General features: G+C 39.4%; 4 protein-coding genes across 4 annotated transcripts in view; 3 read left to right on the forward strand and 1 right to left on the reverse strand.

Annotated features, from left to right (window-relative positions):
* The window catches only part of wnk4a (WNK lysine deficient protein kinase 4a), a 44,291-nt gene extending 42,544 nt beyond the window's left edge, over nucleotides 1–1,747 (forward strand). Inside the window, exon 20 of the mRNA XM_054599523.1 lies at nucleotides 1,736–1,747. Coding sequence (XP_054455498.1) covers nucleotides 1,736–1,747 — 12 coding nt within the window. The remainder of the gene's footprint in view (nucleotides 1–1,735) is intronic.
* A 105-nt stretch (nucleotides 1,748–1,852) lies between these two features.
* LOC129091420 (cytochrome c oxidase assembly factor 3 homolog, mitochondrial) lies at nucleotides 1,853–4,807 on the reverse strand. Its single transcript, XM_054599026.1, has 2 exons — nucleotides 4,558–4,807; nucleotides 1,853–2,473 (listed from the first exon to the last, which is right to left on the reverse strand). Exons 1-2 carry the CDS (start codon nucleotides 4,748–4,750, stop codon nucleotides 2,370–2,372), a joined length of 297 nt encoding a protein of 98 aa, XP_054455001.1. The 5' UTR covers nucleotides 4,751–4,807; the 3' UTR covers nucleotides 1,853–2,369.
* A 141-nt stretch (nucleotides 4,808–4,948) lies between these two features.
* On the forward strand, nucleotides 4,949–9,479 carry cntd1 (cyclin N-terminal domain containing 1). The gene is made up of 7 exons (XM_054599017.1): nucleotides 4,949–5,117; nucleotides 7,297–7,372; nucleotides 7,461–7,632; nucleotides 7,723–7,885; nucleotides 7,977–8,121; nucleotides 9,066–9,162; nucleotides 9,366–9,479. Exons 1-7 carry the CDS (start codon nucleotides 4,949–4,951, stop codon nucleotides 9,477–9,479), a joined length of 936 nt encoding a protein of 311 aa, XP_054454992.1.
* Nucleotides 9,480–17,352: 7,873 nt separating this feature from the next.
* The window catches only part of LOC129091828 (protein TANC1-like), a 97,628-nt gene continuing 89,339 nt past the window's right edge, over nucleotides 17,353–25,641 (forward strand). Inside the window, exon 1 of the mRNA XM_054599524.1 lies at nucleotides 17,353–17,436. The gene's annotated coding sequence lies outside the window, so the exon portion shown is untranslated. The remainder of the gene's footprint in view (nucleotides 17,437–25,641) is intronic.

The raw sequence follows: 25,641 nt of genomic DNA on the forward strand, positions 1-25,641 counted from the left end.
TCGTTCTCATTCTATGTAGTTGTTTTCTTGTCTCAGTAATAGACTCTGCAGCCGAGCATGCTGTGCATCTGGACTACCTCATCTGAAGTGTGACTGCAGTGGTCAGACCCGTCCTGTAGGGGGATCGCTTCAACACTTTTCACTGGCTCACCGATCAGCAAACCGCTTCCTTCCGCCAGTGGTCATTTACCTCAACGTATAAATATACAAACTGTCATCAATAGAGCTGGATTCAACACGGGGACTGTGACATCCAGTTTGTCAGCCGTCCGTCCGATCTGGTGAATTGGTTGCAGCCGAAGAACAAAATAACTTCCAAATCTGGCTCGTGATAAAAGGTTATTAATGCTCTCTTGTAAATAAACTTTTAAGACCCAACGGTTCAGAATCAAACTTGCCACATTAAACCGGTTGTTTTAAATGTTTTATCTGAGCAAGCTTTTAGCATTGACGCAATCAAGCATTGGTACCAAGTGCTGCAGAGACTTTGCTGTGACTTTGACCCAGTTTGTGTTTCTGCTCGTCTGATTCCCTGCAGTTAATCAATCCGAGCGTCGTAATGTGAACCAAAGCGAGGCTCTGAACCTTTAACTGACAGCCTTCGTACACAAGACAACATTTCGGATTTCGAATCTTGCAACTTATTTGCTGTAGTTTGTTAATGATGTCTCAGCACCTGCTGACTGCACAGTGAATATTTACTTCCAGGCGCTCTGGATGCATTTTACAGTTTGATTCAATCAAATGTGTCTTATGAAAGCATTTTGTTACAGTACGTCTTTGCTTTCTTTAGTGATGGGATGACCCACATTCTCTAGAATCAGCCTGGAGAGGTTTGAATGCAGTCCTGATGTTTTTAGATGTAGATAAAATGATTTTTCTCTTTGTACAGTACAGCAGTACAACACGCATAATGCATTCATTATGAAGATGTAATTCTTCTGAAAAAAAAATGACAGTTTGAAATAGTATGTTGCTTCAGCAGAAAGAAAATCTGTTTTTCAAACGATTAAACAGGAAGAGATTTGTTTAAAATGTGCAGAAGACGTTAGCCAAGACCACATCACACATCAATGTCCAAATACTATATCTGGTTTGAATCTCAAAAGATGATTTCTCTGCATTTATAAGTTGTGAAAAATCCATCCAAGGTCTTAGACTGCTGGCTCTCCTGTTGATTGTACATGTGTATATAGTAGATTTATAGAACATGTTTACAAGTCGAGAGTAAACTAAACATGTCAGTAACCTTAACTCTTGCTCAAGCAAAAATCTAATTTGTCGCTTGTTCTGTAGATCAAGCACCTTGTGCACTTTAGTAACTTCTACTTTTGTTCTCGATCATTTTAACATGTCTGTGGATACGACTGTTCACTCGAGGAAGAAACCTAATGTTTCATGGTATTTTTTTTCCCATAAGGGAGGTAGAGAATATTTTGCAGTTTATGTATATTCACAGTTATGACGATCTACCTTTCCACAGTTTTAAATAATTAGCACAAGCTGTGAATGTTTAGCTGTTGCCTTATAAAATATCCACAACACACACTGAATTTTCTGGCAGTGGAACTCATGTAAGATTTTCCCAAAGTTCATAATATATTCAGAGAAGTTTTCTTCCAAAATTTTGAATGTAAATATATAATTGTATTACTTTCTGAAGCTGCTGCTGTCCTGCCATGCTGAATCTGTGCCTTTCCCTGACAATGTCTTATTTTATATTTTTACTCTCAAGATTGGTGGCTAGATCAGACTCCATGTATCAAATTTTGTCAAAAATAAAATGCAATTGTAAATACCACGGCTCTTTTGTCATCTTTACTGCTTCACTCCGTGTCTTTTTCTGCCATAAATAGTTACACAAACATTATGCGTTTGAAAAAATTGAATACATTAGATTTTTATTTTACAAATCATTATTTATCGACATAAAGAAGTTCCAACAGGGTAAATCCGGGTGTCATTTCAGCAGTGTCACTGGCATTTCTCTGCTGTGAAAGGCCTCTGTAGATGTAACATCATTAGCTGATAGGATATTTCCTTTAAAACAGAACGCGCATTATGATCAGGGCCAGAAACCTGTCAGGTAAGTGTTGTAATTACTCTACAGTCTGGCCTTCTGGGAAGCATGTACGATCAGTCGATTAGTCCTTTCCGCTGACAGGCCAACATAATCAAAAACAAGACACATCTAGTTATAAGTCAGCAGCAGAACATCACCTTCACAATCAAGACAAAACAAAGTCCCCCGCTGTTTGAATGTGGAAAAACAGCGGCCACCAATGGAATATAAATCAGTGGCATCAGTGTCCACAAAGTCCCCTCTAAGTTTAAGTGCAGGACAGACACACAGTCCAACAATATGCGTCTCAGTTGGCACCGGTCTTTGGTCCTTGCAGTCTTGTACGCTTGGCCTCTGCGTCCATCTCATCCATGATCCGCTCCTGGGAAACTGAGTAAAATGTGTAGCCGTCTAGCAGGGGAGCAAGTGGTCAAGGCAAATATTTGACAGCAAGAAGGAACATGTAACACAGATCACATAACACTGTTCCTCAGGTGTTTGCATCTACTTGCCTGCAAAAAAGGATATTTAGCGATTTCTGTAAACACCTTACGTCACCTTTAATCATTAAGAACACCAGAATATCCCATGCGATCATTATTTTGGGAATCTTAAACACTCAGTTGCCAGATTTTCTAGCTAATACTAATTGTAATTAACCATGACTGCAATAGCTCCAAACTTAATGAAGGTGATAGTGTTCAGTTTTGTTAACACTGTTTAAAAAAAAAAAAAAAAAAGTGGTGAGTGAAGTTGAATTGTGTTGCATTATACTGCTATGTGTTTGTTATATTTAGTCTACCCTCATTGATATAAATGGTGTAAATATGGAAGCTCATTTCTGAAAAATCCATGATAATATAGTTCATGGTATCTTAACATTATGAGTTAGTAAGCAAGTGTAAAACTTTACAATTGTGACTTAGTATGTCATGATTCTGATTGAGGAAGGATTTTGACCCTGAGCATTATATTTGGTATTTTTATCATGGATTTAAATAGATTTATGTTCCTGACATCCACATGTATAAGACTCTTCTGATGTATACTTTTTTTTTTTTTTTAATCTTTTCAGCATCTTCCATAACTGCTGACAGGTCATCATAGCATCTAATGTAACACTTTACAAGTCATCAGGAAGCTTTTTTGAAAAAAAAGCTTTTCAGCATCTTCATATCCATATCTCACCTTAACTTACCTGCTTTAGTAAATGTAAAACTTTATAACTGTTAGTTAGTATGTCATGATTCTGATTGACTAAGTCTTTTGACCCAGAGCATTATATTTTGTATTTTTATCATGGATTTAAATCAATTTAAGTTCCTGACATCCACATGTATAAGACTAAAAAAAAGGGCTGTAGCTTCTGATATTTTATTGTAAAAAATGTAAACCGGAAGTCACCAGGAACCTTACATTGGTGTAAATATAGAAGCTAATTTCTGACAATAAATGAACAAAAGAAAATGCATGATTATATAGTTCATGGTATCTTAACATTACCTTGTGCAAGTTTAGTAAATCAAGTGTAAAACTTTATAACTGTGACTTAGTATGTCATGATTCTGACTGAGGAAGGATTTTGACCCAGAGCATTATATTTTGTATTTTTATCATGGATTTAAATCAATTTATGTTCCTGACATCCACATGTATAAGACTAAAAAAAAAAGGGCTGTAGCTTCTGATATTTTATTGTAAAATAATAAAAAAAAAAGTGACTTAAATCTTTTCAGCATCTTCATATCTCACCTTAATTTACCTGCTTTAGTAAATGTAAAACTTTATAACTGTGACTTAGTATGTCATGATTCTGATTGAGGAAGGATTTTGACCCTGAGCATTATATTTGGTATTTTTTTAATCATGTCTAACTTCATGGATTTAAATCAATTTAAGTTCCTGACATCCACATGTATAAGACTTTAAAAAAATTTATGGACTCAACATGTAGCTTCTGATATTTTATTGTAAAAAAAAAAAAAAAAAAGCTTTTTTAAAAAATCTTTTCAGCATCTTCATCTTCATATCTCACCTTAACTTACCTGCTTTAGTAAATGTAAAACTTTATAACTGTGACTTAGTATGTCATGATTCTGATTGAGGAAGGATTTTGACCCTGAGCATTATATTTGGTATTTTTTTAATCATGTCTAACTTCATGGATTTAAATCAATTTATGTTCCTGACATCCACATGTAAAAGACTGATATTATATTGTAAAAAAAACAAAAAAATAAAATCATTTTAATCTTTTCAGCATCTTCCATAACAGCTGACAGGTCGAGGACATATCAATGTAACACCGGAAGTCACCAGGAACCTTACCTAACTTACACGTTTCTCCAAATAAAGAACCCAGAGAATGACTGACACTCAACGAATCATTTAGCCACAGATTATTCAAATGCAATATTTAACCTCTCTCTTCTCCCCTGAGCAGCTCTAGCAGGCATGTTGCTCATATTACACAGTTCAACCTTGTGCAAGGATACAGATCCCCATAACGAGCGCTCCGATGGCGACTCCCGTCACAACGTTCCGCGTCCGCAGCATCTGAGTTTTCTTCTTCCACTGCTGCAGCTCCACCTGTCGGATGAAGTGCATCTGTTCTGGAGAAAGACCCTCTTTGATCGGGTCTATCCTGGTTGCAACGCGAGCAGGTTCTTTCGGTGTCTTGTCGGCCATGTCTGCAGAGAGTGGAGAAACTACGCAGTGGTACAACCGCGAAATAGTTCCCCCCTGCTCCCCCGGCTGCGGCTACAAGGTTCCTACTCGGAGACGTTGAATCGCCGTTGGAATAGCGCCATCTTTTGGACATTTAGTGATTAATGCATGATTAAATTTGGGTTTTTTCATTTGTTATTTGACTGTCAGTCCGTGTAAATGGCGAAAAGTTATTTTTTTTCGCAAAGCCAGAGTTTAAAATTGAAATTTGGAGAAGCCTCCTTTGATTTTCTCACTGATTTTCTTGTTAATCTCAACAAAAGAAACAAAGAAAACCTCAACAGTTTATCAAAATGTAGCGGAGAGTTCAAAGATAAAAGACTAATGGGTGAGTAAGTTGATTATACCATATATAACTCTATATAAATATATATTTTATAAATAGATGTCTAACTGTGTTTCCATTTAAAACCGTTAATTGAAGAAAAAAATGATTTTTTTATTTATTTAATTTACCAAAGTAGCATTATCACTCAAAAAAACAAGAAAAAAAGGTGTGCTATGTTTTGTTTTCTGTGCAATTTTAATATTCTTTATCACACACAGCTGTGGTAATTAGTATGCAGCTTGATAAAGAACCTCCTGAATGCATAATGCTCATTTCCCATCTTGATTAATGATTAACAGCTGCATTCACTGTTACAGTCCTTTCAACTATTGGATAAATGACTGTTATCGCATATAAATGAGGCTTTCATTAGTAGGCTATTAGACTCAATTTGCAATAGTTTTAATAATGTTTGTCAGCAGGTGGGATGGATGTCTCTGAATGGCCCACTAAGTCATCTCTGCACCCTGTCACCACTCTGTTTTCCATAAACCTGGAGCTGTTAACCCTGTTATTATGGAGACAAATCCTCAACACAAACACCTCCAGGTAGCCGGGTCTGCCAGCTGCCGGCAGCACCTCATCACACAAACCTGCCACGGAGGAGGAGCAGATGGAAAGCAGTGTTAATGACTCCTAATGAACATCCATATGCTTCCTCGTAGCTCACATAACAGATAACATGCAATTTATTTCGATAGATTCATGGGGGTACTATTTTCTGTCTCACGGAATCCAAGGAACCACCAAAGAAATACTTTCATTTCTTTCAAACTGAGTCACGATACACTTTTGTTAGTGTTGGCTGGTGGGTGGTGTGGTGAACCCAGCAGGGTTTGTGATTCATGGTTGTTAAGTGTCTTAATTGCACGGCTCTCAGTTGACTTCACGTAAAAAGCTGTATAAAGAAAAGATAATCCGGATTTCAAATGAATATTCTTCACTTACAATGACTCCCCCTGTGTGTTTGGGGCCTTTGTGTAGTTTCATCTCATCATCACGACAATTTGTATCTTTATAAATGACGAAGAAATGTTTTGTTTTTTCAATTTCTAATATGTTCAAATTATGACAGTGAATAACCCGAGTAATGACTTGTATTTTATGTTTATTGATCCCATTTCAAAGAACTACATGAACTCCGTTGGTGGAAGATGTATATTGTCTGTGTCTGTGTTGTTAGTATGTATGTATTCTGTGTAGTTGTATGTGTATGTGTAGTTGTGTAGTTGTATAGTATGTGTATTTATTGTCTGTGTAGTTGTATAGTATGTGTATTTATTGTCTGTGTAGTTGTATAGTATGTGTATTTATTGTCTGTGTAGTTGTATAGTATGTGTATTTATTGTCTGTGTAGTTGTATAGTATGTGTATTTATTGTCTGTGTAGTTGTATAGTATGTGTATTTATTGTCTGTGTAGTTGTATAGTATGTTATTTATTGTCTGTGTAGTTGTATAGTATGTGTATTTATTGTCTGTGTAGTTGTATAGTATGTGTATTTATTGTCTGTGTAGTTGTATAGTATGTGTATTTATTGTCTGTCTGTGTAGTTGTATAGTATGTGTATTTATTGTCTGTGTAGTTGTATAGTATGTGTATTTATTGTCTGTGTCTGTGTAGTTCAGCTGCTGCAACACTTGAATTTCCCCCATGGGGATCAATAAAGGAATATAATTTACTTAAATAGTCATGCCCCAGTGTAGAAATACTCACAAGTTAATGTGCATTCAAAATCTTACTTAAGTAAAAGTACTGATAACGCAGAATTATTCATATATATGGTATCTTAATCCATGATAATACATTGTAATTTTTAAGTTACATTTATTTTTTGTATTAATCTGAATCTGCAAAGTAACTAGTGATGTGATTAATGTTGCAAAATAAATGTAGTAGAGTAAAAAGATACAATATTAGCTTTCAAAATGAACTGGAGTAGAAATAGCAGTAAATGGAAATACTAAAATGAAGTGTAAGTACTTCAAAATTGTACTTGAGTTAATTATTTGCCACTGATGATCTCTCCACTTCCTCACAAATTCCTTTCTGCAAATGTGTTTTGTGTGCTCTGATTATCAACTCTGTCCCAACATGCTGTGTTCAAATAGAAACATTTTTCTGTTTTGTTCTCTGCTTTTCTTTATCAACGCCCTGCCTCTCTCTCCGGTGTTACACAGAATACATCTTCCTGATAACACAAGAACTCCGACTTGATCCGCTGGCTGGATACCATGCCATTGAGTTACTTCAAAGGTAAGAAGGAGCAGCACATGTTCTATTCCCCCGCCACACCCGGTATGATATTGGTTTAGGCTTTATGTGATTGATTATCTTCCCAAAGGTTCATGGTGAAGCACCTTACAGATTTGTTGACCACACCCACACCTGAAGGTGCAGCTGCTGATCAACCAGGAAGTTCTGAGGACGCTGTGTTTGACAAGGTCAAGGACAAATTCCCCCTCATCGTCTTCTCCTGCGTGCAACTTGCAAGCAAACTGTCTTTGCACAGTCAAGTAAGTTCTGAAATGCATATGATTAATACATTTCAATTGAATCTTATTGCAAATGAAGAAATCTACTTTAATTATTCAAAACATGTCTAGATAATCGACAACAGCACAGCTGTGCGCTTTCTGCATTCAGTCGGCCTCAGTGTCTCCAAGCAGACTCTCCTGGAATCAGAGCTGATGGTCTTAAAGGGGCTTGAATTCAGACTAAATGCTCCGAACCCGCTGACATATGTGGAAATCCTTCTGGAGGTGCTTGGTAAGATATCATATTTAAGAAAGTATTAGGATGAAACCATATCCATTGACCATCTGTGCTGACTTTAAAGGACATGACTCGACTTTTGTAGGACACAATGAGCCGTCCGTCCCCGTTGAGCGCCTGCATCAACTGTGCCACCATGTTCTCCAGTTCGTCAGCCTGCAGAGGACTTCCATCTACGACTCCTTGTTAGTGACTACCACTCAGTGTGTCAGCCCATCCAGAGAACAAAGGTATTGCTTTTCTCTTTGAGACACATTTTCAGATTTTTTTTCTGACCAGGCAGTTCCTGTCACAGTAGAGTGGACAAGCTGCTTGACTGGCAGTTGAGTAGACTCTGACCAGCTGGGTGCTGTCTGTGTTGTTTTGGTTTCAAAATTCATATTGTGCTGGCGGCAGCTTCCTTTAATCACAAGGTCGGTGGTCCGGTGTGCACTTTGAAGTTTCCTTGAGTGAGACACTGAACCCCGAATTATATGCAATAGCTGATTTTCTGTTCAATTGGAGGCAGCAGAAAAAAACACCTACACTTTTTAAAGTTGATATGGTGAACATAGGGAAGAAAATCCAATATAGCCAACAGGGAAGTGCCTTTAACATGCATTCTCTCTACTGGCCAGCAGGGGGCGACTCCTCTGGTTGATTGTATAGAAGTCTATGAGAAAATGACTCTACTTCTCTCTTGATTTATTCCCTCAGTAAACATTGTAAACATGAGTTTATGGTCTCAATCTCTAGTTTCAAGTCTTCTTCAATACAGCATGATGTTCATTTAGTTAATTACGGTCCATTTAGAGTTAAATAGAGGATAAAATAGTTTAGGGTTTTGGGCGTGGCTACCTTGTGATGATTGACAGGTCACGACCGGATAACGCTATTTTCGTCCTACAACTTTAACTCTTTCACACTGTGTTTTCAGTTCATGAAAGTTAATTGTACCATTTTGATCGCCTATAAATGTCTTCAGCTTTCAGTTGTACAAAATCGAGGCTTCAAAACCGCAGTCCACAAACCAATGGGTGTCATTATGGTGACTACGTCCACTTGTTATATACAGTGTATGCTTTTAGCTCTCTTTGGGTTTCAACCAACTCCTGAGCGAAAGATCTGGCTCTTTGACTGCCTGCTGTCACCTGAAAGTAGCTGCTCTAATACTAACATTGCCCTATTTAAACAGAGAGAAGTTTGTGACAGTGACGGAGGATTGCATGCTTCTTGGTGTTGCTGTCATCGCCGTGGCAACATTCATCCTCTATGACAGGAAATGGGAACAGGTGAAACACTTTTGAAAAAGCATTTAAAACCCTGATTGCATTTTATTTTCAGTGTCTTAACAGTCAAGTTGTGAACATAATGTGCAGCCATATTAAAGCAAAGTATTAAGTAGAGTCATTGTCCTGTTTAGTTCATGTCAGCGTGTCCTGAATCGGTCACAGATACATTTCAATTCATCACTCTTTCTTTTCCCGCCTCACAGGTCGTTGGAGAACTGAGCCACATCACAGGAATCTCGAGGAGGAGCATCAGCGACTTCGCTCACGTGACGTTGACGCACATTGTTAGAACCGATTTCTCTGTAACATCAACCTGAGTCTTGATAACACTTTGCTGAATCCTGCTCTATTCTCTTACTGATGCAGATGTTTGTGCACAACATGCATCTAAAGCATCTCATGTAATGAAATATTGCCATACATAGTGGTAACTTATTATAGAAATGAGCACTTGATAGTTTGCTAAATGTATTGGATATTGTATTAAACAAATAAATGTATGCTAATATACTGTACATGCCCATTGCTTTTTCATTTCCTGGGCCACATTGATCCGCTCACTAGAATTTGATGCAGAGTGGTTTATTGTAATACTCTTGTTTAGTTCCACCTCAGCCAAGATGTAAAATGTATAAAAGAAGTCCAGCTGAGGGTCAAGATCATCCCGGTGAGAGGTTCATCCACCGTCTGATTCTTCTGAGAAACCTTCGAAACTGAGGACAGAATAAAGAAGCAAAGAATTTCATTTTTCATTCTTTATAAAATGTCAATGTCCCTCAGTTTATCATAGAATATTTTGAACATGTTTGGAACAAAAAATGTTTTCATTTGGTGCTTTTTTCATATATATTCAAGAATATTGTCAAAATCATAACTTTCATCATATCAATCACAAGTTTTTATTTGGTCTGACTAATGCACTCATTTATCTAGGGAATCATACATTTATAGTTCAAGACAATTACCTTATAAACATATAAAAACACTCAAAACTATTTATACAAGTAATCATTCACCAACAGCCTCGTGGGGATGTAACTGTTGCATTCTTGGTTCAGGTTTAGCTTCGGGTACATTAAAGGGACAGTCCACCCCAAAATCCGAAATACAAATGATTCCTCTTACCTGCAGTGCTGTTTAATAATCTAGATTGTTATGGTGTGAGTTGCCGTGTTTTTAAAGTATATCAACAGTAAAGATGTCTCCACTATAATGGAACTATATGACACTCAAAGCTGCAAAAAAATACATTTGAAAAACTCAACAGCAATTTCTCTTTAAAGAAATCAAGACCTGGTTGTGAGCAGTTTCATGTAGCTACCATGGTTGAAAGGAAATACAGAGCTAGTGCTTCTCTTTGTATGCTTCAGGTTGGGTCGTCCTACACCACACACTCTACGCACTATGTTATGTTAAAGCGTATAGTTACCTTGGAGCGAGGGCGGGGTCGTATCATCATCAGCTCACCTTGTGGATACAGGTCAGGGTTGTCGACTATCTAAACACAGGTGAGAACAAGACAAAAGCACATTTTCATAATTCTATTCAAACAGCACGTTTTATTAATATTTTGACCTCTTTTTTACCTCTTGCTGTTGTTCTTTGTAAAAATTGTCCATGTTCAGTACGTCCGGGTCCAGTGTCAGCCGCCCCTTACACAGTTCACATCTTTTGACAGTATATGGCCCTGAACCTGGAGAAAGATGATACAAATGATTCATTTACTTGGTCAATTTAAGAGCATTTAACCACGTTGCTGATCTGTTGGTCAATCACATTCAGCTGTCGACTCACCCGTCTCGATTCTCGCTGTGATCCATTTCTTCAGGCAGTCGAGGTGAATGAACTGCAGACTTCCAGAACAGAGGCACGGAGATATCAGCGGGTTGGTGAGTGAGCTGTCGCTAATGTGGCAGATCCGACAGCAGTCCCCATCCTCCTCCTCATCAGATAACTCCTCCAATAACCTTCAGGAGAGAAGGACGTGACACAATATTTAAGTTCAACAACATTTTACACCCTAACGCTGGGCTGCTCCAGATTTAGGAAACTAATATATGTTTGGTAAATCCAAGTTTAAACCAGAATGAAATCTAATATAATTAATATTTTGACTGATAACTCAATAATTGACTGTACAATTAAACAATCTACTGTATTAGCTCGACAGAATGCCTACTGTATTGCCAGTAAAGCTATTTTAAGTGTCATTAAAAAGCAGAGTTTAGCAGTCTGGAGTCTTTTTGTTGATACATTAGCTTCAAGTTTTCTGAATTTTGTGCATAGTTCCATTTTTTTGTGTATATAGATTGTTGGAGAAAAACTAATACAGTTTTTCCAGGAATATTGCCACAAACATCCAGTTTTTAAGGCTGCAAATATATGAATATTCCAATACTTGGACGGGTTATTAATTCAATCACCATTGTGTTAACTATTTTGAGTATAGACAGTGATTTAACAGGCATTTATTTCAATAAAAATCTTCCAAAGAGCAGTCAAAACTGTTTCCCCAACCTCTTTTATAGCATACTTACTAGGTCCTGACAGCAATTTATTTCATTTTAATTGAGGTAAAGAAGCATCTGAATATTGATTTAACTCTTTTAAAACTTGGCTTTACGAAACAGAGATTATCAATCATGCAAAAGAGCTCTGATTAATTTAAAATCTGGATTTACCCATTTTGACCCTAGTTTAGCTAAACTCTGATTAGAACTAATGTTAGATCAAATGATAGAAAATCTCTTCATAATTTGATCACCTTTGTTTGGATTTGCATACAGTCCCCTCGCTGCTCTCTTTTACAGTCTGGGCTGTTTGACATTGTTGAACGTGCACTTGGTCTTTGGCATCACTAAACGTCTTCATATCATCCAGCTGATCAGAGCCACTCAGCAGACAGGCCTTCAGCGTGTCAGCGGTACATCGGTCCTCCTCAACGGCGACCACGGTGGACTTCTTCTGAGGGAGGCTGCTCCTGGTAAACGAGACCCGGTCGGTGTGTGTTGTTCGCCAGGTCACCGTGGTGCCCCTGTCCAATCTGTCGATGATAAGTGGCCTTACTTGCTCCAAGAGGGGACTGAGGCGGAGTTTATCACTACCAACTGTTGTTTTGAGCCCTGCATTGGAAGACTCCGTGTCATGGGAGAGGCCAGAGGAGGCTGAGCTTGACTCCTCATTCTCCTCATCCTCTTGAAAGTCAGTGGACTCAATGGACTTGTTGGAAACCAGAGTCTTAGCACCGTAGGGACGCCTACAGTCTCTGAAAAGGTGTTTCATCTTGTCATTCCTCACGATGTGATGCTGAGCAGAGTGTGCTGCAAAAACAAAATAAAAGCTGTGCTCCAAAAGGATATCAAACACATTGGATTGCAATGCAAACACATCAGCATAGGTGCTAAAATAAAATGAATTCTAACATTAGGTATAATGAGAAAACTGGCCGGTTGTGTGTCGCTGCATAACCTGCAATGCAAAAAGGAAAAACCTACATCTGGATGCCAGGGGGGCCTCTCCCCAGCGGGGGGTCTTTGAAGTCATTGCCAGCTCTGCAGTGGTGCTCGGGGCTCCACTGGAGATGGCTCGCAGGCGGGACACCGGGCCTTTATTGCATGGACTCCCTGGCTCAGACTGAGCACTTCTCCCAGAGCTGCGGGGGAACGACTGCAGGTGGCAAGCAAAGAGGTTTTTGAGTGTAAATCTACTTCAAAAGGGCTGCTGGATGAGGCTGAGGCTGTGGTGAAAGGCTGCCAGTGAGTTCTGCAGCTGCTGTAACTATCTGCATATAGGTGTGAGTGGTTGTCACCTTTGAGGCCTTCCTTACAGGTTGTGATCGTGAGAAAAAAGCCTGCATGCCAGGAATCTCTGGTTTCACCTCTGTATCTTCCCTCTCTCTATCCCACCTTTGATCCTGATTTTGACAGATTAAAAAGAGGCCGTGAGGCAGTGAGACAGAAAGGGAGGATTTCTCAAACTGTTCAGCAACTTTCAGTACCTGATGGTCCAGATTTAGCAGTTTTCTTCGCGCCCAAAACATATTCAGCTGATGTTTTCAGTGCCTTGTCGCTCCCGGTTTTGAGGTACGGCGCTGAAACACAAAGCAGTATGTGACATAATTACAACAAAACAGATGGCAAGTGTGGGAGAACACTTTTAGACTCAGGTGTGAAATGATCCTGTGGAAAAGCAGGACAGGTGTAACGCCTGTATCTGTCGGGTGAGTATCAACTGTGTGCCAGCGATATGTTACAACCTCAGACTCACAGTTATCCACAAGGTTTGTATTTTACATTTTTTATCCCACTTGACATTAGTGTTAAACATAAGACATTGACAGAAAAACAAGAAGGACAACAAGTAAAAAGCGTAATTTACTTTCAAATGTAAAAAAATAAATAAATGCAATTATACCAGCTAGTTCATTGTGGAGATACTGTTTGGTTCTCAGCACAATTGCAAAATCTTTGAGATAAATAATAAACTTTTGGAAAATCGACATTTAGCAATAAAAAAAACACTTAAATTAATATTTGAATCCAAAAATGTAATTAAATTGAGACACAGGTTTAAATGCACAAATATATTTTATTATAATCTGAAACTATTTGTGTTTAAATTTAAAATTAAAAAAAAAAAAAAAAAAAAAAAAAAAAAAAAATAGCGACAGGCTGATTTAGTTAGTTAATGTTTTTACAGACGTACGTTTAATACGTATAATAATGCATAATTATCATTAATTCTATCCAGATGCATTACTTTAACAAGGCTGACTCACTCTTTGGACGGATCGGTGAGAAACAGATGGAGGTAGTTACAGAAGAGAAGTTGTCCTCTGCAAACATCCGACACATCGACTCTTTCTCTGCTCGAATAACGCGTTTCCAGGGAGATCTGCGTCCCGATGCACACTGACAACCTTCCATGGAGATGAATGGAAACAGATGTATGAATGCTGAATGCAACAGAAAACATGCAATGCATTTTATGAAAGAAGGACAGATACTCCTGGTGGACAGGGACTCATGGGTATTACCACATCAGCTACTGTATCACTAATAAGATTAAATATATTCAAATTATTAGGTATCCAAATTTTTTTACCATTGTATACATTGAGTTACTTTTTTTTCTTTTCTGGAATGATTATATATTTTGTAAAATGAATTATAATACCTAGTTACATTTTGAGCATGATCTGTATGACATTGAATCCATTGTGAACTTATTGATTATATAAAGTTGATTTCCAGTACTTGAATGCAAGACAGCAAAAGTTACCTCTGATTTTACTGGACTTTTATGTAATTGAAAGAATATTTTAAATTAAGTCAAACTGTACAGTGAACTCTTTAAAGAATAATAATTTTGTTCTTAATATAATTGTATGTTTATTATCATTGTTTATTTATTTATAATTTATTATATTATTTATCTCAATTCTATTTTTCAATTATTTATTTATTTTATTATTATTTTAACTTTGATTAGCCCTCCTTTTGTAAACACGTCTGTTTTCTTTCTTTCTTTTTTGAACTCCTATGTCAGGGAATGTCCTGTTCTCTTAAAAAATGAAAAATAAAAAGTTAAATAGAGCAAAACAAAAAAAACCTTCAGCCCACATGACCACATATCTAACTGATAACAGCATGTTTCAGTCATGACATTAGCATAACATCTGAGAGTGGTTTACAGCATCATACACTTACACGGTGCCAGAGGAGCCGGATGCTCCAGTAGATTAGCAGGAGATCCGGGGCCACGATTCATTGAGTCACTCTCTGGCTCCCTTCAGGACTCTCCTGATCTCCCCGAAATCTAGTGTTTGGACCCATTAATCTCACCTCCATCCTCTCATTCTTTATATTCAGAGAAGGTGGAGGTAGAGAACGCTCTGGCAGGAATTGATTTAAAGCCAGTGGAAACATTTCCAGAGTTGGGAGGAGGAGGGTGGAGATGTGTGTGTGTGTGTGTGTGTGTGTGTGTGTGTGTGTGTGTGTGTGTGTGTGTGTGTGTGTGTGTGTGTGGAGTTGTGTGTGTGCCAACCACTTGCCTCCGTGACCACCTCGTCCATCACACTCACTGACACACCACACATGCACACGCTGTCAGGAGCCCTGCACCACAGCCAGTTTCCAGGGGCCCTCGTCAGGTATTTCTAATTACCGTTTGCACTTTGAAAGTACAAATAAGTCCTCTGGTGGGGTTCTTACATCTGCCAACTGAAGGATATGTTTAATTATATATCGCTTACAAGCTGAGATGTATGATGTTGGGGCGGCTGTGGCGTAGTGGAGAGCAAGGTAGTTCTCCATTCAGAGGGGTTGGTGGTTCGATACCCGGCTTCGGCAGTCGATGTGTCCTTGGGCGAGACACTTAACCCCAAGTTGCTCCTGAAGGCTTGCCATCGGTGTGGACTGGATGATGAATGTTAGTTAGAGTCTGATGGTGGCACCTTGATGGTAGCCTGTCATCAGTGTGTGAATGGGTGAATGATATGTAATATATACTACTGAATGATATGTAAAATAAGTACTGTAAGTCGCTTTGATATGATTAAAAGCGTATATATACTGCTAAATGACTGTAATGTAATGTAATGTCTTAATCCTGGCAAGTGTCAAATGTGCTAGGTCTTTCTTAAAAACTGTCAGTTATTCTTCAGATATTATAAAAGAAAACATCTTCCTGCAAAATAACAATTGATATGTGAGCTGTGAAGATAAAAACACACACTTATATTACAATGTATAGAACAAAGACTTGAAATTGAGTTGTTGATTTGATGTGAAAAAGGTAGGTTTAGCTGATTGGTTCTTGCTGCCACTCTATTAAAATACAAACCTTCACACTTAAGAGGACAAATGTCACAAACACTGTAAATACAGCAGTTTTTTTAATGCATTTTGCTGACTGGGAGTAAAGGAAAAGGTACAAATCAGATCTCATTAAGCGTCCCAAAGCCACTTTATGGAGGCAACTGCAAGGAACGGTATTCGAATGCTGGTTGCGTATTAATCACACCATGAGAGAATAAGTAGATTAAAGCTAATGCCAGATAAGCACATTATCATTCACTCAGCACTAATGTGGCGGTAAAAAAAAAAAAAAAAAGATATTGTAACCACGACCACCAGTCATTATAGAAAAAACAACAACAACAACAACAACAACCACGAATGTAATCAAAGCTCTTCTCAACACATTTAAAATGACCCTTTCAGGAAGCCTTGTACATTAGTTTAATTGTGAAACATTAAATTGATGCCCCGAGGGCCATTAGACCTGTATGCAATAATCAAACGCTGTGTGTAGTTAATTTCACCTTATGCAACATCCCTGATTGTCATTCAGGCTGATGGGCCTGTAATGTTATTGACTTATTGAGGGAGAGGTCAGCTGATGTCTGACACTGGCCAGCCTCTTCTCCATCTATCATTTCTAAATGTCAGTCCCCATGATCTGCAGGGGAGAGGGATTGGAGTTTGATTGGCATGGGCTCGGTTTCTCTTGACTAATTATGAATGATTTAGGTATTACTGCCTTATTTCATCATAAATAATTCATCCAACACTGGATGTTTGCTCCTCCATATGCTCACTTGGGGTTTTTTTTTTCAGCTGCGTCAAGCTGGATGGAGAAACCCCATTTAGTGCCGGAAGCAAGAAATACAAGAAACACTATAAAATATATATTTTTCTTTTGTGCATTTGAAAGCAAGCACCGGAAGTATCATGTTTGATAGATCCCACCAGCTTGACACAGTGATAGGCAGGTCAGAGCTCCATGCTGCGGCGCTGCGTGGCACTGGGCACCGACCGGCTCTGACTGCACCACACACACTCACACTCACACACACTCACACACACACTCACACACACACTCACACCCATGCATGTGTCTGTGGGTGTCTCAGGGAGAGAGGTAGACGTCATTCAGGGTGCCGGTACCTGCTGCAGACTCACGTACGTCACAGGCACCCATGGGTGTCGCTGCTGTGCCAGTCTCCTGCGCTTTGCTGGTTATTTGCAGAGGTGTGAGCTGGAGCTATTTGGGACTGAGTGGAGACGTGCAGACCAGTAGGGGAAGACGGGGTTGAGGAGACGCACAGAGCCGCTGCAGCAGATCCACGGTACCGGAGCTCCTGCAGCAGATCCACGGTACCGGAGCTCCTGCAGCACCAGAGGAGGAGGAGGAGGAGGAGGAGGAGGAGGAGGCACGGGTGTGATGCCAAACCCTGGATAAAAAAAACAAAGGTTGAAGTCTAAGAAAAAGGTAATAAACCCTTTTTTTTTTAATTGCAACTTATGCGCATTTCTACATTAAACTTTAATAAATGTCACATTGAATAGGCTGCATGTGTGTGTGTGTGTGTGTGTGTGTGTGTCCTGCAGCAGCAGATCTATAACCCATACTGCCTGTTTCTTGCCGTTGCTCATAGGCAAAGCCCAGCCAGCCGGCTAAGCCAATAAACACCCCCAGCAGCCTTTAATGAGGTGGACTTAGCTGCTTCCTTTATGCATTATAACAAGCATTCTGCCTCCTCAGCACACAGCAACATGTGTGATGCAATATCAAACCTGTGCAACACTTTGTTTTCTCCAACATGATAGGATTGATTGGTGATAGTCATTCATGCATATATCTTTGCAGATGATTTTGAATACAGAGGCTTTGATGCATGGATATTAATGTTCATTTATATTCATTTGTACACATATATATATATATATATATATATGGTGGTGGATGACAACACAGATGCCCCTTATCCTCTCTGTGTAAGCCACAATCAACGCACAGTCTGGAGGTATATGAGGAGGGGGTGGGTGGTGGTGGGGACGACTGGGGGGTTGCCCACCCAGACAACAAGCTGTCCTCAAAGTGTAGAGGTTTATATGGAAGAAGCTGTTCTTACTTGTTCAGTGGCTTCAGGCCAGCACCTACCTCACTCCGCACAGCCTATTATCTGACATCTGGTCCTTCTCGACAGGGTCTTATGTGGTAATGGTATGTTTCAACAAAGGCGGTTAATCTGTGTAATGCCTGTTGTTTGGAAGGGGGGAAAACACTTATTTTCCTATGATCACCATACAGAGCGTGTATATGTTGCAAGGCTGCTTTATTGGAAGTTGTTTTTAGATGTTATATGGTTAGGATGAAACATGGTGCACATTTAAAGAACTGTCACAGAGAAAGAAAACCATAGTATGCACACACTCTTAAATCGAAAGCTGTGCCTTTCATGGCGTCAGAGAACTGCTGTGATGAAGCATTTATCAGAAAAAAACAATTCTGCAGACTGGTGAGATTTTTGAAGGGATGCAGACAGTACTCATGTTTTTTGTATGAGGCTGGAGATGACTGCTATCTTTCTGTATTTAAAAAAAAAAAAATTCAAGTTGGTGGTTGTCAGCTCGACTCGGCGCAGATAAAAGAGAGTCATCCTCAAAGCGTTCCCTCATCACATCAGTAACGTTCGCTGGTTTGGCTTCTCCTTTGCTACCCGTTCTCCTGACACACATCTGTGAGTTCACAGCGAGGAGGTTTTCCACTATGAGATCATGATGTTTGTCTTCTTTTTTTGAAGTCGACCAGGCCTAAACTTTCTGTCTCTCGGTGCTTATCGCTGTCAGTGACAGGGGCCTTTTGTTTTCCAGAGTCCGAGCCAACGCAGTCCCTCCTGTAACGCTCACTGACAGGCCAAAGGTCAAAACCAAAAGATTCTGCTGCAGAGAATGGACGAAGGGGTTTCTCTGCAACTTAAGTTGACGAGAAACAGCCTTCCGTTTTTACGCTGTACTCCAGAAATGCACAGTATGAATAAAACATGCTTCAAATCTTTGAATCAAAACTACTACTAAAAGTAAACTCACCATGCCTGTACTGCAGCAGATTTAATGTAATTTATTATTAAAAGTAAACTCTTCATCATCAATTGTGAAGGCCTACTTTGAGTGACAGATTACACAGAACAGTTTGCCTGACGGTGTCCATCCTAAAACACTAAACCTCTTAATGGCATCAGAACAGCTTCATGTGACATTATGCATTCAATTCATGTTGTTGATTTTGGTATATTTGTTTATTCCACTGGGTTTTTGTTGGATACGTGTAGAAACATCCAGGTACGATGACAATATGGTTGTAAAAAACAGTCAATATGGTTCTTTTTTAATCATGGCCACCATTGTCCCCTAACCTAAATCATGTGTTTAGTATTGCAACCTTTTAGATCACATCCCCAGTCATGTTGTGCACCTACTTAATAATATGTATATATTATGCCCATATATATGTAAAATCTATTGTGTATATATAATCTAGTATTTGTTAATCAAAATCCAATAATCTTTTCCTCCCTGTAAAACTAAATATGACGTGTTCTTACGTAAGCTAGTACAGAACAATTTCAACTAATACTATCATGACAATCGGCAACTTTTTAGCAACATGGAGGTGTGTGTGTGTAGCTTCTGTGCTCTAAGCCCGCCCACTTGTTAGCCGTCCAATCAAATGTAAAGGATTTGATTTAAATCCTTCTTGTAACTGTTCATGGCCCAAATATACAGTTTCATTGGATATTACGTATCAGTAAAGACGATAAAGAAGCTCTCAATTGAACAAACTAGTCATTTTATCCTCAACAGAGATGTTTCCCTAAACTTAACCAAACTTAAACAATCGCGTCAAATCACAGAACAATTGATTTGTAACATTTGAGGAAGGCAAAGACAAATGCTCGGATGAGAAAATGCTTCTAAGCTTCGTTCCGGAGGACAAACAGTGTAGTTTATCATTTCATTTGGAGGACTTGGTACAGGGGGAACTCCGTCGTAGAAGACACACCCCTTACTCCACTGAGTAAAGTCTAGAGGGAACAATAAAATGATAGATTGATATCACATAATATTGTTCAAGTTTAAAGTTTTCCTTTGATGTGTCACCAGCAGCAGTTTATAGACAGTTTTAAACAACTTATGCTAGTAACAAACATCTACTTCTTTGAAGCGGTTGGAGTTAATTAAGAGACTTCTGACCGCACAAGAGTGTTTGGCTTCTCCTGCTGATATGAAAAAGTCTGCTGTTTAATGAGGTAAAAACTTCTCCTTTGGTGTGCATCCACGACCGAGCCAGACTGGGTGTCGCTCTCTAAATCTTATCTGAAATATGTGAGATTGTTTCCCGCACGGGGGGGAATAAAGGTGTCGTCCTCGGGGATGCTTTGATTCATTTCCACGAGCGCCGAGGGAAATGGTTCTCTTTATGGCGATTCAATCAGGAAAAAGCAGTTAAGAAAACTAGGAAAGGCCTATCGGAGAAAAATGCTTGGCTTTTTAGTTTAGTATGTACATGTGCATGTATGTATGTGTGTGTGTACTGCAGTATGAAAAGCATAATCATCAGTTTGAGAAAAAAAATGCAGTGTAAAGGGAATTAAAATTGATATTTCGGTCGTAATTTATTTCCTTTCTTGGCTTGTAGCTCAAATCTGAGCCCGGAGAGTGGGCAAGGCAGTCGTATTAGAAACCACAGCAGTAGCAGCAGACAGACCAGTATACATTCATCCGTATGAGAGAAACACCACCAGCAGCTTGAACACATTGAGAAGTCTGAGGATAAAGATATTTGTGATAGTCCGTAAAACACCCTGAAATTGGCTCATTTGGTGCGCCGAGCTCCTTTTTTAATGAGGGATGGATTCTCCCCAGGCATGTCCCTCATCTCGCCGTGGCCCTTTGATTATGTAATAATGATGCGAAAAAGGAGGCGTCTTCTTTAGCGCCTCATTCTTTCTTGTCAGTGAATGGAAGCGGAGGTGAGCCGGAACCGTTTCATCTCCCGGCTCAGCTGTCAGATAAAATAATGCTACGGTTAGCCGCTGCTACGCTTTCGTCGCCTGTACTGCTGGGAGTCGGCGACATTCATTGAGTTCTGATGGGGAACGTTTCTCACCTGCTCGTACCACAACCGCCTTTGACTGGATGAGGATTGTTTTTTGAGTTTGTGTTTGGGAATCAGCCCTCTCTTGCTGCAGTTCAGCCTCAGAGAGTTGAGGTTGTTCTGGAGGTATTATTTATCTTATATAGCTTTCTGTGGCTTTCTCATTGCAGAGAAGTGCCTTTCATTTCAACACAACCACAACAACAATGTGGCAGTATCTTGAACATATGCCTGTTTGCATGGGAAAGTCTGTGATTTAAAAACTGGTTAGATATGAAGAAAGGCGCTGGTGAGACTGTTGTATTTCTTGTACATGTTGTTGCCTGTTTCTCTTCAAAGGAGTTGGATATACAAAAATCCAGCAGCTCAACTGAAAAAATCCAGCAAAAGGATCAAAGGGCTTCAGTGTTTTCGTTCGCTACATACAAGGGAAGTTATTATGATATGTAGGCCTGGTTACGCTCTCATAACAATAAATGGGAGCACCGCATCAATATATTATAACTCCAGCTTTGGGATTCTTTTACTTAATATTCATAGTCTGCCGGCTTCTCACAGCGTTGTGTGGTGGATATCTGACAGAAGCATGTGTTCGGTTGCCCACAGATCATTATAGTAATAGTGTTTTTAACTATTAACACCACACTATGTATCCCAAAACAGAAGGTGTGTATTAGATAAAGTCAGAAGGGATGTAAAGATTATATAAGTCGGATATTCAGACCCTCCACTGCTGTTTTTACTTATTTCTATCTACACTTCTCCGTTAAAGTTACCAAAAGGAACTTTTGACTGTTTTGAAACAGTCTCAGTTTAATCCTGATTCATTTCTTTGACCAACATAAGCAAACCAGACCATGAACGAGAAGATTGGTTATTCTTAATGGGACCCAGGCCGTATTACTGGGCCCGCTAGAGAATGGGGGGCACGGGAGAACCAGAACCAGGAATGAGCGAAGGAAGACAGTCGGACTCTGCTGCAGTAAAATTAGAGGTTTTCTCAAGGGACTCTGGTGCTCAGAAACACTACCGCTTTTGTCCACAGGGACCGCCAAAATCAACACTAAATGAAAGTTCTTCGTAGTAGCTTTAAAGACTACAGTTATTTATAAAGCATGCAGAAACTACTGATTTGTACATGGAATTTTAATTCTATAGAACATTAGCATAAATAAATGCCGAAATAACCTTATTCAGTCTGCTGTGCTGTGTGAAACATACCTACCTGTGGAGCCAAACATCATAACTAATAAATCTACTAATTCTACGATTTATCCTTATCAGCATAATCAGAATAAATTCGCTGGCACAGTGTGTTTACCCTTGGAGCAATATATAACTCTTTGAAAACATTGGAAACCTGAGTAGAGCTGCTGGCTCAAGGGGCCTGTGAATGCCCTGCAGAAGAAATGTAAGTGCTGCTCTTTTGTTTGAATGGAGAAAATTATCTTTTTTAAAAAGATGCTGACATGTAACAACATGTTCAAACTGATGTGTCCGTGTGAAAATACCCTGAGACTAGAAGCGTGTTCTTGCTGAGCCTGGGAAGTCATTTGAACCCCTTTCCCCTTAGTTTGCACTGATATATTTCATATTGGCAGTTACTGCTGTGACTGGAGTCTTTGGGCTGATTGCTGCAATGCAGCTTTAATGAAATCAAGTTAATCACTTGGCTCTGGAGGGCTGGAAGTGTTACATGCATTCCTTTTAAATGTTCTACCTCTTAAATGACATGACATCGCCTGATTCTGCCCCAAGACTGAACATAAGAAGTGGAAGTAGTCACCGTGATGTCAATGATTGGTTTGTGTACTTTGGTTCTGAAGCCCTGATTTGGCATTTTGGCCGTCACCATCTTGGTTATTTTGCAGACACCTTCTTAGTTTTTGGCCGTCGCCGTCTTTGGGATGCTTTCTGGAACCAGAAGAGACACAAGAGGGAGGAGCTAAGTATCACCAAACGCTGAATAAACTGAAAAAAAGTTGGAAGACGAAACATAGACAACTCCAGGACCGGACGACGCCGTAGTGGCGACCTGTCAATCTCAAGGTAGCCCCGCCCTAAAGCATACCCTGCTTTATAGTCTTTTTTTTACTAAAAATGGGAGCATCATTTACTAAATGAGCATCATGCTGTATTGAAGGAGACTTGAAACTAGAGATTGAGACCATAAACTCATGTTAAGAATGTTAACTGAAGTAATAAATCAAGAGAGAAGTGGAGTCATTTTCTCATAGACGTCCATACAACCAGGAATGCTGCCTGGTTCTGTCAAGATGGCTCGGCTGTTAAATAACAAAGATTGGCTAAGTGGCATCATGCAGTCAGTCTGCCACTCAAACTTTCCTCCCGGGAGCCCAAAGATCCCCATCAGCCTATTAGGCAGCTGCTTGAGCCGACCCCAGCTGCTGGTGTCTGATGAATGGCAGGGTATTCATCAGGCCTGAAAGCTGTGTGTCTCATCGCTGGAACAACAGCTATGTTATCAACAACCTTCACTTTGCAGCGTTGTCGGGAGCAACCAGTGACCTCTGTTACCCCCCCCTTTTGGTTTTTATGTGCATAGTTTCACACCCACCAGGTAGTTTTACTCCTCCGTCTCCTTTTGTGCAGTCATCGTCCAAGTCCGCCATTAGCAGATCACCAAGGACTTAGCGATCCGTCTCCAAGGCTGTGCATCTTAACAGTGTGATGTAATAGGTTCAGAACAAGACAAACAGGGTTACCAGCATGTCATCTACTTAATGCTCGAGCACCGAGGCTTTTAAAACGAGATCTGTGGGCTGGCATGAAGTCGTCAATGAAACACTGCTGCTCTGTCACATCTAAATAGCTCCACTGTTCCTCATGTGAGTGGCGCGCAAGTTAGCAGAGGGAGATGGGCCTCCGCCTCTGTGATATGAGGTGCCATTAATGGGTTAACTCCGTTATAATTTGGCGGGCTGTTTCTGTGTCTGTGGAACATAGTGCACACGTTGTTGTTAAAATTACAGCTGCTTCCATTGGCTTTGTGTGCTATAACAGGGTGTGACGGCGAGTGTAGGAGTGTGGGAGACGGGAGATTTGAAAAGTAGCATTGTTTTGAGTCTGGGCCAAGACTGTTTTCAATGATACTCTTTGTATTAAGGAATTACAAAAAATATTACCACTCCAACAGCTGGAGAGGATACATATCCAATCCTAACCATCCATTTACAAGGCTGAGTTGATCTGATACAAGCATCGAAAATCCATCTGATACAGTCTGAAATGCTAAAATGCATGTTATATTTATCAGCTCATATTGGCTACACAGGAAAACAACACCACTTGTAACTCGCTAACCATTCTGTACATACTGCAAGATTGGTACTGCACATGTGTAACTCTACTTCCATTTTCAGCTCCGGGGAAAAAAACCGATCGGTGCGTCCGAAATTGATGCCCTAACGCTTAGCACGACTAGATACAGCATCAAGATGTAACTATTCTTCTGAAAAGAGTGCTTGAAGAACATTTTATTTTCTCTGATAAATATTTTTTATCATCAAGCCTCAAAGTTCAATAGACTAACTGCATAGATTAAGCACTTAGCCAGTTTTTCTCCAATTAATATCATTACCTGAATTACTTAACTGTCTGGGTTGCACCCTTTCCATTGACATTTGTCTATATTTCACAGTAAAATCAGTAAATAACAATCATTTAAAAAACATAATCCACATGTTATCATAACAAAAAAGTCCATTGGTTGCAGTCATTCTTATTCTATTTGTGTGATTTGAATACAAAATGTAATAAAGCTGCAACATTTACAAATTTGTCAGCTTTTGGAGGTATTTAACCTCCTGAAAATTAGCCATTTTTGATTTTTCTTGTTGTGAATGTCACTTTTTAAGAACATTCAAATATTTTTAGCTGCTTTAGCTCTGACACATAAACAAGTAGCCTAAAAACGAGTAAAACTAAACAGATGCTTCAAAAGAAGCCCTATAACATGCTGACTGTGCTTTACTAAACATACTGAATACATTTCCAACAAGCAACACATTTTGATTAAACAAACCAGATCTAAGAGAAGTGGTCCTCGCTCTGCACACTGTCAGTCTGGAGCCCTGTAACGCTACGTGGCACAGTGTGCAGGCTATTTTTAAGAACTATTGTGTTTCTCTCAGACCACGATGGTTTTTACTCAAAGCTTGAACATTTCTAAGAGAATTGCAAATCAGAGAGATGTACTCGGAGAGTTTTCTCAGTTCAACCAAATGTCAGGTTACTAACCACGATGCTTGCAGCTGCATGGGTGTGTTGTTTTGCAAATGAAAAGCCTCCATTGTAGCTTTACTGTGGGATCTACGGTTCTGTTCTCTACTTAGTGGCACTTAGTGTGAATGCATTTTGTCTAACGCAGTATTTTAAACTTTCTGTATTTCTAAATGCAGAATAGTCGGTATGAGATGCTCTTCAAAGTGCATTAAAAACCCTTTCATGGTTTTGCCTGTTTTTTATGATATGAAAAGATAAACAGCATTGTTGATAGAGTTCTTCCACAGCAGG

Source organism: Anoplopoma fimbria, chromosome 5 (assembly GCF_027596085.1).
Source record: "Anoplopoma fimbria isolate UVic2021 breed Golden Eagle Sablefish chromosome 5, Afim_UVic_2022, whole genome shotgun sequence".
Classification (NCBI taxonomy): Eukaryota; Metazoa; Chordata; class Actinopteri; order Perciformes; family Anoplopomatidae; genus Anoplopoma; species Anoplopoma fimbria.

Excerpts from the sequence above, each read along its gene's own strand:
- LOC129091420 (XM_054599026.1), bottom strand. The coding sequence starts at position 4,750 with ATGGCCGACAAGACACCGAAAGAACCTGCTCGCGTTGCAACCAGGATA. Across the intron at positions 2,474-4,557 it reads AGCGCTCGTTATGGGGATCT|ACGGCTACACATTTTACTCA; the intron begins GTATCCTTGCAC and ends CTCCCCTGCTAG.
- cntd1 (XM_054599017.1), top strand. The coding sequence starts at position 4,949 with ATGGCGAAAAGTTATTTTTTTTCGCAAAGCCAGAGTTTAAAATTGAAA. Across the intron at positions 7,886-7,976 it reads AATCCTTCTGGAGGTGCTTG|GACACAATGAGCCGTCCGTC; the intron begins GTAAGATATCAT and ends CGACTTTTGTAG. Across the intron at positions 9,163-9,365 it reads ATGACAGGAAATGGGAACAG|GTCGTTGGAGAACTGAGCCA; the intron begins GTGAAACACTTT and ends CCCGCCTCACAG.